The sequence below is a fragment of the Chiroxiphia lanceolata genome, chromosome 1, assembly GCF_009829145.1.
Source record: "Chiroxiphia lanceolata isolate bChiLan1 chromosome 1, bChiLan1.pri, whole genome shotgun sequence".
Lineage (NCBI taxonomy): Eukaryota > Metazoa > Chordata > Aves > Passeriformes > Pipridae > Chiroxiphia > Chiroxiphia lanceolata.
In genome coordinates this window covers 84,667,751-84,682,334 of record NC_045637.1, presented here as the reverse complement: position 1 = coordinate 84,682,334, position 14,584 = coordinate 84,667,751, and the positions used below count along the sequence as shown (strand labels likewise).

General features: G+C 43.9%; 1 protein-coding gene across 6 annotated transcripts in view; it reads right to left on the bottom strand.

Moving 5' to 3' along the window:
• Positions 1 to 4,082: 4,082 nt before the first annotated feature.
• Positions 4,083 to 14,584, bottom strand: part of TNFRSF11A (TNF receptor superfamily member 11a) — a 31,053-nt gene continuing 20,551 nt past the window's right edge. For 5 of the 6 annotated variants that reach the window (XM_032710925.1, XM_032710957.1, XM_032710931.1 and 2 more), the window contains 3 exons: positions 13,745 to 13,797; positions 11,376 to 12,216; positions 4,083 to 7,235 (listed from right to left, as the gene is read on the bottom strand). In XM_032710925.1, coding sequence (XP_032566816.1) covers positions 6,856 to 7,235; positions 11,376 to 12,216; positions 13,745 to 13,797 — 1,274 coding nt within the window. In that variant the 3' untranslated portion in view covers positions 4,083 to 6,855. The remainder of the gene's footprint in view (positions 7,236 to 11,375; positions 12,217 to 13,744; positions 13,798 to 14,584) is intronic. The other variant, XM_032710948.1, reaches the window with a different exon arrangement.

Here is a 14,584-nt window from a genome sequence, read left to right as displayed (position 1 = left end):
AGAGAACAGACTCAAAGCATATCAACATTTAAATATAGTAGGCCAACCTGACTGACAAAACCTAAGCATTGAAGTGGATTTTTTTATGCCTCTATCATACTTGGAGCATCCTTTCAGACAAAGGGGACAAAACCCTTGCAATGAATTTTTTGTAAGTGTGTAAGTGAAGAGAATGAACTGGACAGGTTTCTAATGTATCCCTGAAGTGTTGCACATCCAACAGACAAGTTGGATCCATGGGGTGAGGATGAAAAGAACAGGGGGTTCAGGAAACGTTTATGAGTAGCCTGCTGAGATGATCATTAGAGCTACTTGCATCCATCCCATTCTCCAATACATTAAAAAGGGTGTTCTCAGAAGGAAATTTGTCTGTGCACCAGTGGGCAGCTGCATTTTTAAGTAGAAACCCCTGTGAAAGAAAATTTTTCTGTTATAGTATGAGCTCTACCATCTGTTGTCTAGCTCATTTATCACCAGCTAAGCTTGCAAAAAACCCAATGAGGAACTGAAATGATGCAAAAGGCAAATGTCCTCGGGGAGACTGTTTTGTAATTCCCACAGGGAGCAAGAACTTTTGTGCTTTAGCAGCACCTACAGCACGAAAAGAGAGATAAATGAATGTTAGAACTGAACAAAACCAGAGAGAATAAAGAAAGTAAGCTGCTTCATAAAGGTTATGTAATAGAGAACTGTAATGGCAAGCCTGCATGCTGAGAAACACCTTCTAAATCCTCATTTAAGATGCTTCAAATAATTGAGACTTTGTATAAATAGCTTTCCATTAAAATCCAGTGAAGATCAATAGGAATAGCCTATTAGGCTGCATTTGAAATGGTTTATCCTTATGTGCTGCCTATGGCCAATTTCAGTCCATTTTGTATACAATGATTTTTTTTGAGAGACACACACACAGACCTGATTTCACCTGATGGAAACCCTGTATCAGTTGCTGGCTGCTTCTTCCTTCCCCTGTGGGAAAGAGAGGACCCAGGTCTCACTGGGTAACACTTGGTATAGGCCGCTGGAAACAACAAACCCTCCAGGATTCTGCTGCCCACCTTGCCTCTCCAGAGGGGCAGGAGTCATATCCAGCAGTGGCAAGTTGCTGTCTTCTCCCCACATTTCCACAAGGCAGTGAGAACAGGGAGCACAGCCCTTTCAGCCTCAGCTCCCTGCTCCAGCTCCAGCCTTGCTTCTCACCCTCCCCTTCCTACAGGCGAGAAGCTAGAAGGCCCATTCCCAGGCACAAGATAAAGTTTTTAGACCTATAGCCAGACAAAGGCACAATAGTGGGGAACTGGGTGAAATGTTGGGTGTTTCTGTCATTTTAGAAACCATTTTAGAAAAAAAGCAGCAGCTTCCAAGCTTTTGAGGAAAGAGAAAAGATGGAAGAGGAGGAGGGGTTATACTCCAAGTAAAAGAGCAACTTGAGGACATGGGCAAGAGGGTAGGTCAGCTAAGTGCCTTCAGGTCAAAATCAGAGGTGTCACCATCAAGGGAGTGTGGTGGAACTTGTGGTAGGTGTCTGCTATGGAGGACCTGATAGGTCAAGAGAAACAGATAAAATCTTCTTCAAACCAATTGAAGACTGACAGTGGCGGCCTTGGTTGCACTGATAAGATTACCCTAAGGAGTGTGAAGAAGGTGTGTAGAAGAATAAAGCCCCAGACCTTCATAGGAGGAGATTTCATCTTGCTCAGGGAGCTGTTAGAAGGTATCCCAGAAGAGTCTATCTTGGAAGCCAAAGGTGACCATCAACATTAGGAGACTTTCAGAGACAGCATTCTCCAAGCACAAGAGCAGTCCACCCACCTAAGCAGGAAAAGGAGCAGGCACAGCAAGAAACCAGCTTGGTTGAACAGTGGGATACTGAGAGAACTGAGGTGCAAAAAAAGGAACATGAGAGTGACAGAAAGGGGAACAGGCTTCCAAAGCAGAATACAGAAATACCACTTAGGCATGCAGAAATGCAGAGAGAAAGAGTAAAGCCCAGCCATAGCCCAAACTGGCAAAAGATGTCAAGAACAGCAAGAAAGTACTAACATACTGCATGTATGTTAGCAAGGAGAAGGACAAGGAAAAGGTAGGTCCACTGTTAAATGAGGTTGGCAAGTTAGTTATAAATGACAGAGGGAGACCTGAAGATTTTCCTTCATCCCTTCTTTGCCTTGATCTTCATGAGGAAGGTCATCCTCCCAAGTCTCTATGGAAGCAATGATGGAGCAAATAACAAATTGCTGACAGTGGAAGAAGGCTGAGTAGCTGAGGTATGTGTTGGCTTCTCCCAGTTGCCGCCTTCTCCTTCATGCCTGGAAATAGCTTCCAAGAGTTCCATAATTTTTCAAGGTACTCAAGTGAGGTTGACTAATCTGTAATTTCCCAAATATTTCTTTTTCCTCTTTTTGTAGATGGGTGTAATATTTGCCCTTTTCCAGTCAGCTGTGACTTTCTCTGAACTCCATGACCTGTCAAAGATGTTAAAGTGTGCAGTGATGTTGGCAAACCCTCTCAATAGCCTCACATGCATTCTGTCAAGTCCCACTGACTTTTATATGACCTGCTTGTGGTCCCAGAAATTCCTGAGCTCCTTTGCTTTCCTTGGAAACCTTTCTAACACTTTCCTGTGAAGCTGAAATCAGGAGCAATTTCACATGTGGTCATCTGCATATATTGTATAGAAATGTGAGACCGTCAACAGAAAAATGATGCAACAGACCTGTCAACTTCGATGTAAGTAAAAACTGGTGCAATGTCCGAGGATCAATGAAGTGGTCAGGCAAGCTAAGGAATGAACCAGAAAGGCTGTGGTAATCCTCAGCCAAAGCAAAGAAATCATAAGCCAGGTAGCCAAAAGAAAAAGAAGAAGAAAGAAAAAAGAATATTAGAATGTATTGGATCGGACACTCTGGCATTATAGTCTACTGCATCACGGTTCCTTAATGCTATGCTGTCACTGCCTTGTTCATAAGCCAGAGAGAATTGTAATAAAACAGTTTTACCCTAAGTTCATGCTCATGTGTGCTCACATTTTACTACACAACAGATGTCGGACAATGTGAAAAGTGTGCTGGAGGGCCTGAAGGCAAGACTGGAACAAACCTTGCTGCAGAAAGGACACAGTCAACTTGGAGGTCACAACCAACTTTCATGCCCACCAGAAGGACAAAACAAGCAACCACAGCAACAAAGTGAGAGCAATGGGAAAAGCAGGCATACGCGGGGGTCTGCCAAGGTGCTGGCGGAAGTGAATTCTCCAGTCATTGTAGATTATTTTTAAGGGTGGAGGGGGTGTGGAGTGGTGAGGGAGCACTGTTGCCTAATTTGAATGGAGGTATCTATAAAACTATAGCTCTATTAAATACCTGATTGGCACAAAGACATTCTTCAGCAGGGTTCTGTTTTATGATAGACACAGAGGTGTAACTGCTCAGATACCATCAATATAATAAAAGGAAGGGAACTTGAATGGACAAGTGGAAATGACATTTTAGTCACGCTACTCCCAGGTATGCTGTAAGCCTTGCAGAGTTATTTCCAGTCTCTGTGTGAACATGTAGCAAAGTACACGGATTAACAGCAGTTACTATCTATATTGATCTTTAATGCCATAGTGTGTTCTATGGGGATAAGAAGGACTCGTCCAGCGCCCTTGAGCAAAAGACTGTTCCTGTTTTCCCATGGCTATGTGCAGAATTACTGCTGTCCTTCCAGGTCTGAAGTGGCTGAGTTCCAAGAACACCTAATATATTCACCATGGATAAGGCATGTGACTCCTCAGACTAAAAGACTTGTAAAAATGCATGCTGTGCAGGAGGAAGTTTCAGCTGGAATCAGTGCCTAGTTCTCAGCAGTAAAGCATTACCACACGAGATCTATGAGAGCTCCTATTTGGTTCTGTGCATGAGTGGAATGTGCATTGTGGCACATACCGTGGAAGGGAAGCACTTCTTGTTAAAACAATTCTATGCACAAAAAATGTTACAAAAGCCTAACCAGGGATGTATTTATATTAATATTTTGCTCTTTTTTTTTTAATAGGCACAGGCATATAATAATGTCTTTTATTTTCCCCATTAATTGAAATAAAATCTTCACTTTTTCTCAAATAAATCTTTCAGATTTTTATTATCATTAATTATGTGTATTACAATAGCAGCCAGAAGCCTCCAAATTAGTGCCCAATGCATAGGTCCCTGTTGTACAAACAGATGTTAAAACCAGCCCCAGCTCCAAACTGACGAAAAAAGAAATCATGAGGATAAAGAAATCCCTTTGGGATCCATGTCTAAGCAGTCAGGCAGAGACCCAGGGAGCATGCAGCATGCTGATGGCTGTGATATTGTTTCTTCACTTTTGAGTAGACTCTGGAGGAAGAAAAAGAATTGGACCTCTTGGCGCATCACATTTTCCATACAGGACTCTTTTCTTCATGCTTGCTGATGATCCCAGTTTCAATCCTTGCTCAGTAGGAATCTGAAATTCAGTGAATAAAAAATGTGTCCTCATTGAGGACACGTAGTAAATTTCCCTTGTCTCCTCTCAAACCAAGATTTTGAGCTCTCTTGTCTCCGGTGGTGGATACAAACCAAAGGAAGAAAGAAGCTCCAGAGGGAGAAGGAGGAGAAGACAGACTTTCAGACAGGTAGTTTACCCAAAAATGAGCACAAGAATTCAGTCCCACCTGCCCTGTAAATGGGGCTGGTTGAATGCTTTCCAGCAGGACTGATGTCCTGGAGAATGCTTTCCAGGAAAATACAACTGAAAAAATTAAGATGAAGTGGGAAAATAGCTGCGCCACCTTGCTTGAAGGTGGTTCTGCTGCCTTGTCCCTATTACACCAGTGCCCAGGGGATAGAGAGTTACTCCAGAGGAGGCTAGAAAGAGATTATAAAGGATCCAGCAGGAAAGACAAAAGAATACCACAGATAAGAGAGCCTCAGCCACAGGCCTTCAGAGAAGCAGAGGTAGCTTGGGCCATCACTGAATCTACCTGCCTGGCTAAGTCTAAGCTAGGGTAGTCTAGTTTTATGAAGGCCACACAGACTGGTTGCTCATGCACACTTTTTGTCAGCCACCCAAGAGAGAGTCTTACCTTTATAATGAACTTTACATCCCAGGTATATGAACAATGCAGAATTATTCTCCTGAGGGGTGAAGGTGGCTAAGCACATCTTTTTGTTTTATGTATGAGAAGCTCATCATGACAGTGGTCACCTTGTCAGCTTTATAGGTACTCTTCCCTCATAGAGCAGCTATACAGTGAACCTCAGCTTTTAAACCTTCCTGGGGAGGAGCTCTCCCTACCAGAGACCTTTTCCACTAGGGAAGCCAAAACTACACTAGGTAAGAGATCCCTTTGCTGTCTGGCAGGAAACACAGCACTTGCCTTCCTGAAGGCTCAGGCTGCATATAGTTTCCTGCAGTGCTCATATACGCAGCAGAATGTCAGAACATTTCCTCTTGTCAGAAAATCATTAAAAATCTTATACTTTTCTCTTGAGAGTTCCTTGAGACTCTGTTCCCTTCACCTTTTTCTCCACAGTGGCTGCTGGAGGAGGCTTAAGGATACTGGACCTGAACCAAAGCCGACTGAGTAGCAGACACTCCCTTCTAAACACAACTATTATTATTCTTTAATGCCAAAACTTTGGTCCCATTGCTCATCAGCTCTCAGTGTGACAGTGGCTACACTATGACTTCAGCTCATACAGGCCAAGTTCTGGCAGTAGCTTCATGCTACCTAAATAAGTCTCTTCTTATTAATGAAAATATCAGAGGGAATGACAAAATTGTTTGAGCAGATGAAGGAACATGTGTTTGACCCTGATCAAATTCTCCATCTTTGGGTAACTCCTCCCTCTTCTGTCACTGAGGAAATACACACAGCTGGTTATCACAGACCCTTCCTCCACCTGCTACCAGCAATGTGTCTTAAACTATAATAATGTTATTCCTGAAGCAGCATACCAGGCTCGCATCACTCTCATCTCCAGGGGTTTGAACTCCACTGACAAGGTGCAATAAGGCAGAGGTGAATCAGGGTCACAATAAATGCTCTTTGCTTGAGATTAATCTGATACGCTTTTAAGGCATATCAGCTCTATTTTGCCTGTTATCATCCGCTTGTGGCAGCATCACACACACCTATTTATACCCACATGTTAATAAAGGGTAGATCAGGATCTTGGCTCTGGCACTGGTTTGAGACTGGAGCATCTGCTTCCTCGGGGAAAGATGGAAAGGGCTGATGTCACCAGCCAGATCACCACAGGGAGGCAAAGGCTGGTAGTGGCACCACAGCTTCCTTCCACCACCAGAGGCCCAAGACCCAGCAAAATGGGTACAGCTTAGCTGCAAAAAGAAAACCCCAAGGCAGCGCTCGGGGTCCCCATGATTCTAGTCCTCTGCCATGTTGTTCCCTCTCTGGGAGTGCCCTGCACACCCGACCAGAAGTGTTCTCCTCCTCACAGAGTCCCCAGACCAAAGGATGTTAACTCCCCTTTTGCTGCTTGCCAGGGAGAGGTGCCAGGGAATGAGGGTCAGGCAGGGAGCTCATCACCCCATTTGGGAGAGGAGAAAGCCCTGCTGCTGCTTCTGCGATGTGCGGGCAGAGCGCCCAGCTTCACGTGTGCGCCTGTCCCCATCCGTCACCTCCTCAGTGAGAGCACCATCACCACTGGCATGTATGTCACAAGGGTCCTTTTCAGCTGTAAAATTTCCCAAGAGACATCAGGGGCAGCAACAGTCTCCCAGTCTGTCACGACACCTGGGATTTTGGCAGTGTGGCGGCAGCCCCACGCCCCGTCAGGGGCTGCCTGTCAGCGCCCTGGCCCGCAGTGAGGACACCATTTCCCTTCAGTTCAACACCTTCTCTGAAAAGTGTCCCAGCTTCCCCTCCTCCTGCACGGGCTGTGAGGCTTGTCCACAGCAGGATGCGCCACGCTCCTGGGCCAGGGCTACACCAGGCCACCGTGGCCCCCCACTCCCCGGGGCTGGGCAGGCACCCTGCAGCTCTGCACACTTCTCCTTGTAGTGCTGGGCATTGCCGGCAAAAGTCTCGCAGCGGCTGAGGTTCTCTTCCTGCACGGGGCTACCCACGTTCTCCTCGTTTGGCCCAGAGGCCGTTGTCCCCTCCTGAGAGTTTTGGCTAAGGTAGACAACGATGATGTCGCCTTTGAAATTCATTACTTGTCCACTTGAGATAAAGGTGGAGTTACTGTTTCCAGTCACATTTCCTGGGGAAGGAGAGGGGAGAAAAGAAGACAGTCATGATTAATATTTTCCCCTCACAAGGTGGACGCTTAGCACAGTGAACTTAATCTGCTGTGGTAGCTTTCCTCTTGTTCCATTATTTTTTCCCCCGTGACATGAGGATGCTCTTAGAATCAATGCCTTCCGCTGGGCCTTTTAATTATTTCCATTTTTGCCTCCTCAGGACAAAGTCTGTCATATAAAGGAGCCTGTCTGGAAGGCTTGGAAATATTTTCTCTCTGAGCTGTGATCTGGGAAGCAAGAGAGAGTGGGAGGATCTCATGTTCCCTGGGCTGCCTGATGCACAGGCTGTGTCCAACTTACCTGTGGTTTGTGGTGTAATTATTTCTAATTATGAGATTTATTAGAGTCCCAGAAATCACACTGTTTAACAGAGGGGAAATAAAACCCCAATCAATCCCACAATGTGGGCTAGGTAGTAGGCTTACTGAAATACTGAAAGGCTTAGCGTCAGATCACACAGTAACACAGTGCCCAAATGACATGGAGCTTATATGATTATCTTATATTGTCCTGATCCTCTATGTAGGTACACTCTGGTACTCACCTAGCACCCTCATGGATTTACCTGGATATATACCAATTCAAGTGAAGAGACTGAGTCTGTATTATAGTAAACTAACAGAGTTATAGTTTCAGTCAGTCTGCCTGTGATTAGAGATTTTTCAGTATAAATTCAATCTTTCTGCTATTCAAGAGATGGGTCACTGATTCAAGTGACAGCAGGACCAGGCTCCGGGAATTAATAAACTCTCCGCAGAGCAGAAAGAAAATAACTGGGAACAAACTTACAACGTCAAACTAACAAGTTTGTTAAAGTTTGAAAATTAAAAAAACCAAAGGAACCAAGTAAACAAAATCTTCTCAGCCTGTGAACATTCTTCCTAACAAATGTTTTTCTGGCTGTGCTTCACTTAATCATGATTTGACTAGTCTGAGACCTTTTAGATGTTTTGTGCCTTTCCTCATTATGTTCCTCAACACTTCAGACGTTCCCATTTTCATTGCAGCTAAGCGTAGCCCAGCCCAGTAAAATGCTGTTTTTCCAATGGCCACAGGTGATGTTTGTACATCAGCAATGGACACTGGGCTCCAGCTGTGCAGAATTAGGACCTGTGCCAGCTCATAACTGAGTCTGGGTAGCACTTGGGCATCTCTCTAATTGGCCCCCCTAAGCAATCTTATTTCTTTCAGCTAAACCACTGCATTGCCAGCTCTCTGCTTTCTTTCCAAGTGTTGTTGATTAACATGAGGTGTCCATAAGAGTTTTCTCTGCGGGAGTTTTTCTGTGCTGGTTGTTCCTCCTATGTTCAATTCAGTTTGGCTGTTTGCCATCAACAAAACTCTTGGGCATAATGGGAGTACAAAAATAACTGTTTGTCTTTAAACAGATTGCCTGTCACTAGCAAAAGGTGCTGTAAAGTTTACCAGTGCTCAGTACAAGATCAAGAATTTAGAAATATATGTGGCAGTGGGGAGGAAAATAAAAAAAAAAAGGTAGATTAACACATTTATAATTTTTAGTTGAATGTGGCTGGCAAATCTTCAGTGCTTTCTGAAGACACCATGCTGAAACAAAAGAATATTTGAGGCCCAAAAGCACACAAAATGGACACATGAGCTTCCTGGACTGTACTAAGTGAAGTGGTTCCAACCTGAAAAGCCTAAGGGACATCTTCAGAGTGAAAGTGTCATTCTCTGCAGTGTTTCAGCCTTTTAATCTCTTCAGACTATCTGATGATATTAGTTACAATGACAGATTAATCTTTGTGGTAATTGTTCACTAAGAGCTGGGACAACAGAGGTGAATAATTTTCTCTGAGACATTTAATGTCCTCTAGGTGGTAAGAACTGTTTGTTGCTGCCAAACCAGGCTGGTTTGGGATCTGGAAGTGAAAGGCTCTGCAAAACCATCTCTTACTGTGAGTCACCTAAGTCTTCCCGCACTCATGTGTTATGCTGTAGCCCTACACAGGACTTGAGGTGGGCATGAACCGACGCTTCACGTTCTGACTGCCTCCAGGCTTGTGAGGTTTGAAAGCGTGCTTGAAGGCTTACCTCTATCTCCAGTGGTGACCCCTGTAAATGGCACCTGTCCAAAGGTTCACTTTGGCCCTCTAGGGTTGTTTCACAGGAGGGACAGAGTTTGATGCTTCTGTTGTCATTTTAAGTGTTAGGGAACTAAAACCAAAACGTCATAGAATTTCCTCCCCATTTTCCATCGACCCTCTTTTGTACCATTCTGTCTTAGCAGGACTGTGTGCAAAGCCTGGTGGCTTCAGTTGCTTTGAGAAGCTTTACAGAAAGTTATTTTACAAGCACATTTATTCCATCTAGGCATTTCACAAGGCCTGGCAAAATGACCGATGCTGATGCAGCTCCACGTGCAGGCCCAGTGTGGCTGGGGTGCTTTGGTGTGGAATCTATGGCTAAGCCCTGTCCCAGTCCTTTTGCAGCCACGTGTTGCCAGTAGGGTATAGCTATTCTGTGGACAAAAAATTACTCTGCCAGCATGCCACATTACCTACAGATTAACTAGCCTACACTCTGATACTGCCCACAGCTCAGTCAGTACCTTCCTACAGTTGTACCTAAAAAATGGTGGATTAGGAACACAGTATCTGTGCTCAGGTTTCACCAGATGGCACTAGAGCATGTACATATCTGAAAGCACAAACACAATTAAAATCCCATATAAAGAATTACGCTGCAGATCTAAGATGGCACTTTCTAGCACGTCGCTTAAATTCAAGCTCTCCTGTTTGCTCTATTGTCTTAATATTTTCTCTTTTTCTTTGTGTCAGATTTAGAAAGAAAAGCAGTATCAAATACAACTTTACTTTCAGTTTTATCTCAAGAGTCACCTTCCAACAATAACAAAAAAGATAATCTGTGTTCTCTTTATTTCTGCTGCATTTTGTACAGACCAGACAGCAACCACACTGTTTCAGGATTTCAGGAAACTGAAGCAGCAGAAAGAGTTTTTGCTCTTCGGAAGATGAACACTACACACTTTCAGACTCCCATATGGCACGCATGTTGAGAGAGGAAGGACCTTCAAGTGTGTTGTTTTGGGGCTTTGGCAGACTAACAAGAATGTCTCTGTAAGAAACTTTAAGGCACGACATGGTTTTAAAGAAGGACATCTTACAACTGCTGTGGGTATTACAGTAATACTTGGATGTCCTACTCAAAATTAAAGTCTCATTATGCTTGGCAGTGCATCGATAGAAATAAAAATAGAACATCTGACTTTAAGATTTATAATCTAAAATGACTAATAAGACATGACAGGCAGATTGCAGACTTTTATACCAAAAAAAAGTCTGAGGGAAGAAGGTTTCATCCAGAGAAGGCTCATAACTTCCCTTCTGCTGGTTTTGTTTTGGTGATTTTTTCCCCTGTTTTTATTTGACAATTTTGATATATTTACTTGATAAATTGGTAGACAGTTAGCAAGTTGGCAGCAGTGTTTCAGAGTTGTTTAGGCGACAAAGCACGTGTATATGGAGAAACAGTGCCTGTATGAAACTATTTTTATGCGAATGCTTATATCCTAGTGAATTAAAATGAAAGAGCTAAAAGCAGAAAATTGTACATTATCTTTCACACCGGGTGCGGCCACCAGGTTACAGCTCCATCTGGAGTTTCACTGACCACTGTATAAATGTAACTGGATTTAATCTATTAGCAAAAACATGCATGCAGACTGTTGAATGGAAAGTATCTGTCTGAGTATTATGCACCCTTCCTTGACTCAGCCTCTACATCCCTATATTGTCTTACTTTTAAGTTTCCTCCAACACCCACACCTGCTAACAGAGCTGCCTGGCCTCTGCAGTGACAGCCAGAAGATGGGTTCTGCATTGCTGGTTAGATCAGGGCAGGACAATGGTCCCTTGCTGGGCTCATACTATTTGCAGAATTCACTACAAACCAAGTGGCCTTACTATTTCAGATTTGTTTTTCAGATTAGCTTCAGGGCAATTAAGTGAAAAGGCATAATTTTATTTTTATCCTAAATCAGATCTTCTGAATTCTACTGATCTAGCACAGAGAATAATCCTACACAGCGGTGTATGGGTCAAGCCTAATGGGCTTACCAGATGCTGGAGGGAGGTCTGAAGTGCTGCTGTTTGTCCCTGAAGTGCTTCCGTGTGTCCCTGAAGTGCTTCTGTTTGTGTTTTGGTACTTCTTGTTGGTACTATCTGAAGATGCATCTTCCAAACCATGATCATTTCCTAAAGTGCTCTGACCAGCAGAGAGAAAATTCAAACCACAGGTGCACTGTGCACAGGAGCCAGTTTCTGGGGAGGTGAAGGTACTGTCAGCCACAGCACAAGAAGGTTTGTTCCACTGTTGTGGAGATTCCCTGTATGAAATGCCACACCTCACACAGATCTTCTCTGAGTCACAGTTTGTTGCAAAGCGATCTGCCTCTTTGTTGCCCGTTTCCTTCAGGCAACCGTGGGCATGTTGGCAAGATTTCTGAAGAAGCTGGTCCTTGGCAATGTGTGCCCCATCTGTGTTGGATGGAGGGTGAAATCCTTGAGAGACTGATATGTCCTCTGTGCTCCCAATCCCTGAAAAGCTGTCATTCTCCCCTGCCTCCATTGGTTCTGAAAATGATGACACGGTTTTACTGGCAGTCTGACTTAGTAAAGATAAATAATCAGTGTTATTGAGATCCTTATCTGTGTATTCATCTTCCGTGGGAACTGGTGGCAAATGGTAATCATCAGTCTCACTTCCCACAGGAAAATCTCCTGCCTCACATGGCTCTGTGTTGGGGCTCCTGTCCCTGCATGGAGTGGGACCACTGGTGCAGCTTGAGTTTCCAGAGACAGGAGAGCCAGAGGGGCCCAGGAGACATGTGCCTTCAGAGATCTGGGGTACAGCAGCATTTGTGATGTTCACAGTAACAAACGCACGTCTAGGGGGCTCCTGAAAGAAATTCAAAGTAAAAAGGTCTTCAGTAAAGAGATCAGCAGAAAGCTATTTTCTAGACAAAGAAGGAAAAGGCAGATCACGTTTTTCCTCTGTGTGGAGCTGCTGAGGTTGAGCAGCACTGCTATATTTGAGTGTAATTCTATTCTGCTGTGAAACTGTGACTAGTAATGCTGGGTTCAGCGGGTGAGCTGATGGTCCAGGGAGAGGGGCAATAACATTTAATTTTGTGAGACCACCATTCCTAGTTCTTATGAGGTCACTTAAGAAGAGTTAATAAGTCTAGAAGAATTGTTGAATTCTGCTGTTCCTTATGGACCATCAGCAAGACCCATCTAACTGCTCCTTAGATTTTCGAAACCCCCATGTGTCTGAAGAGCTGTTGGTCTGTGATGGCCTTATTGGGGGCTGAATCTTTAATATCATGACTGAAGAAAGAACCTGGGTTGATTCAGAAGGCCTTAGACAAGCTAAAACAAAAGAAGTCACACAGACAAGGTTGCTTTAACCCACAAAGTTAGGACAACCAATGCAAAGGCCCGTGACATCATGTTGTCAGTACTTGTCAAAGTAAAGCTGTATTTCTGGTTGCAGCTCTAAAAAAAGGATTGGGAAGTACTTCAAGGGTTTCCTTCAGTTCATGCCAGTTGTGCTTTAAAGACAGGTATTTGGGAACTGATACCTTTAATTTTTAGCGTCTGTTCAGCTCTTCCAGGATAGAAGAGAGAGTGTAAATGCTGCCAGCCACTAATTGCTGTTGATTCACTCCTCTGTCCCAGAGGATCTGAGCAGCTGCCAAGGCAGGAGGTTGCATGAACACTAATGAGACAGAAGAGGAACTGCCTGCTCAAAAAGGTGGGTTTGTTTGATATGGAGTTGTTTATTTTTTTAGCAGTGGAATTTGACTCTTTCAACAGCTAAGCTAAGCAGAGCTCCTAGAAGGGGTGGTGGGGAGAGCGTGCACGTTAAACACCTCAGTCCATATCCATGGTGTGAAGCAGGCTGTGCACATCAACTTGGACCGGTGCCACCATCTGAGTGTTTCGGGATGGGATCTGGTGTTCTTCCAGAGCAAAAGCCTGGCATTCTTGGCATTGCCCCTAATCCAGGTTTCTTGCCTGTGATCACTCTGGTATGTAACAAGGGGTAAACTCAGCTGTAACTTTTCCTGCTCTTAGGATTTAGAAAGGCTCTCTCCTAGGCAGAGTCTCAGGTGTTCAGCAATTGGTGGGCTCATGTTTAACTTTCTCCTAATAAATATTTAACAATCACAGAGACTCTTACCTCTGTTAAAACTGGCTGAAACCAGAGAGCAGGTTCAGAAGCTATTTGTGAACAGTGATTTCATATGCCTCATATTTACAGAAAACCAGACTAAAAAAGCCAAACCTGAAAGCATTTTTTGAGGAACTCAAAACTTGTTTTCTAGCCAAACATTACCATGGAGTCTACTTCAGAAGGGGTGTCAGGAATGCCATGAGGAAAACATAAAACAAAGAGAAAATGACAGTGCCTTTGACTTTACCTTTGTTCCTTTTATTTGGCTGCACACTTCATTAGCCCAGTTCTGTAGATCTACTGTAGGGAAAACAAAAAGAGTAGCTGTAACATATAGCAGGCACTGAAGTTAACCACAGACCTAAACACCCACAGTCATTCACAATCCACAATATCATATTAAATAAAACCAGTAAGCTGCTTTTACTGACTGTTAAAGTGTCCCAGCATCGGTCTAGCTGAGGATTCATTGTAACTGGAACAGGGATAATTTCTGTGGAACAAATGTTTCCAAGCTCCTAAAATAGACCACGGTTAAACTGTGTTCCACATCAAATGGGGTTTCTTTCCTGGTCATATGTCACACCAAGCTATGACTGGCCCAACAAGGACCCGCTCGCAGCGGTATGGTCTATTTCAAGAGAAGTCACATGGATGGCCCAAAGGCCCTTCCCAGACAGGAGTGAGAAGCCTGGAGAGAAGAGGGTAAGCCACTGAAACCACAGCATGGCAAGCTCAAATACAGCATACTATGCTTAATCAGGGTATGCTTAATGGGGAAATTAATTCCAATTTCCTTGGAGTATCTCCCAAAGGAAAGCTTTAAGTCCAACATATTTTATGGCAACAGCTGCCACTTAATAGAGTTAGCAATTCTGGTTTTCTCTTTACACATTTAGGAGACTTTGTAGGGCTCAGGTCTCACATACACGTGAAGCTTACACTGGTTTTGTATGTCTGAAGATAGATCAGCTTTGTAGCCACTGCCAGTTCCCAGCAATGACTTTGTTCCTCTGATGTTGGAACTGCACGTTTACCGCCAGTATCCCCCCAAAAGCAGGCAGAGCTTCTTGCTGAGCCTGCAATT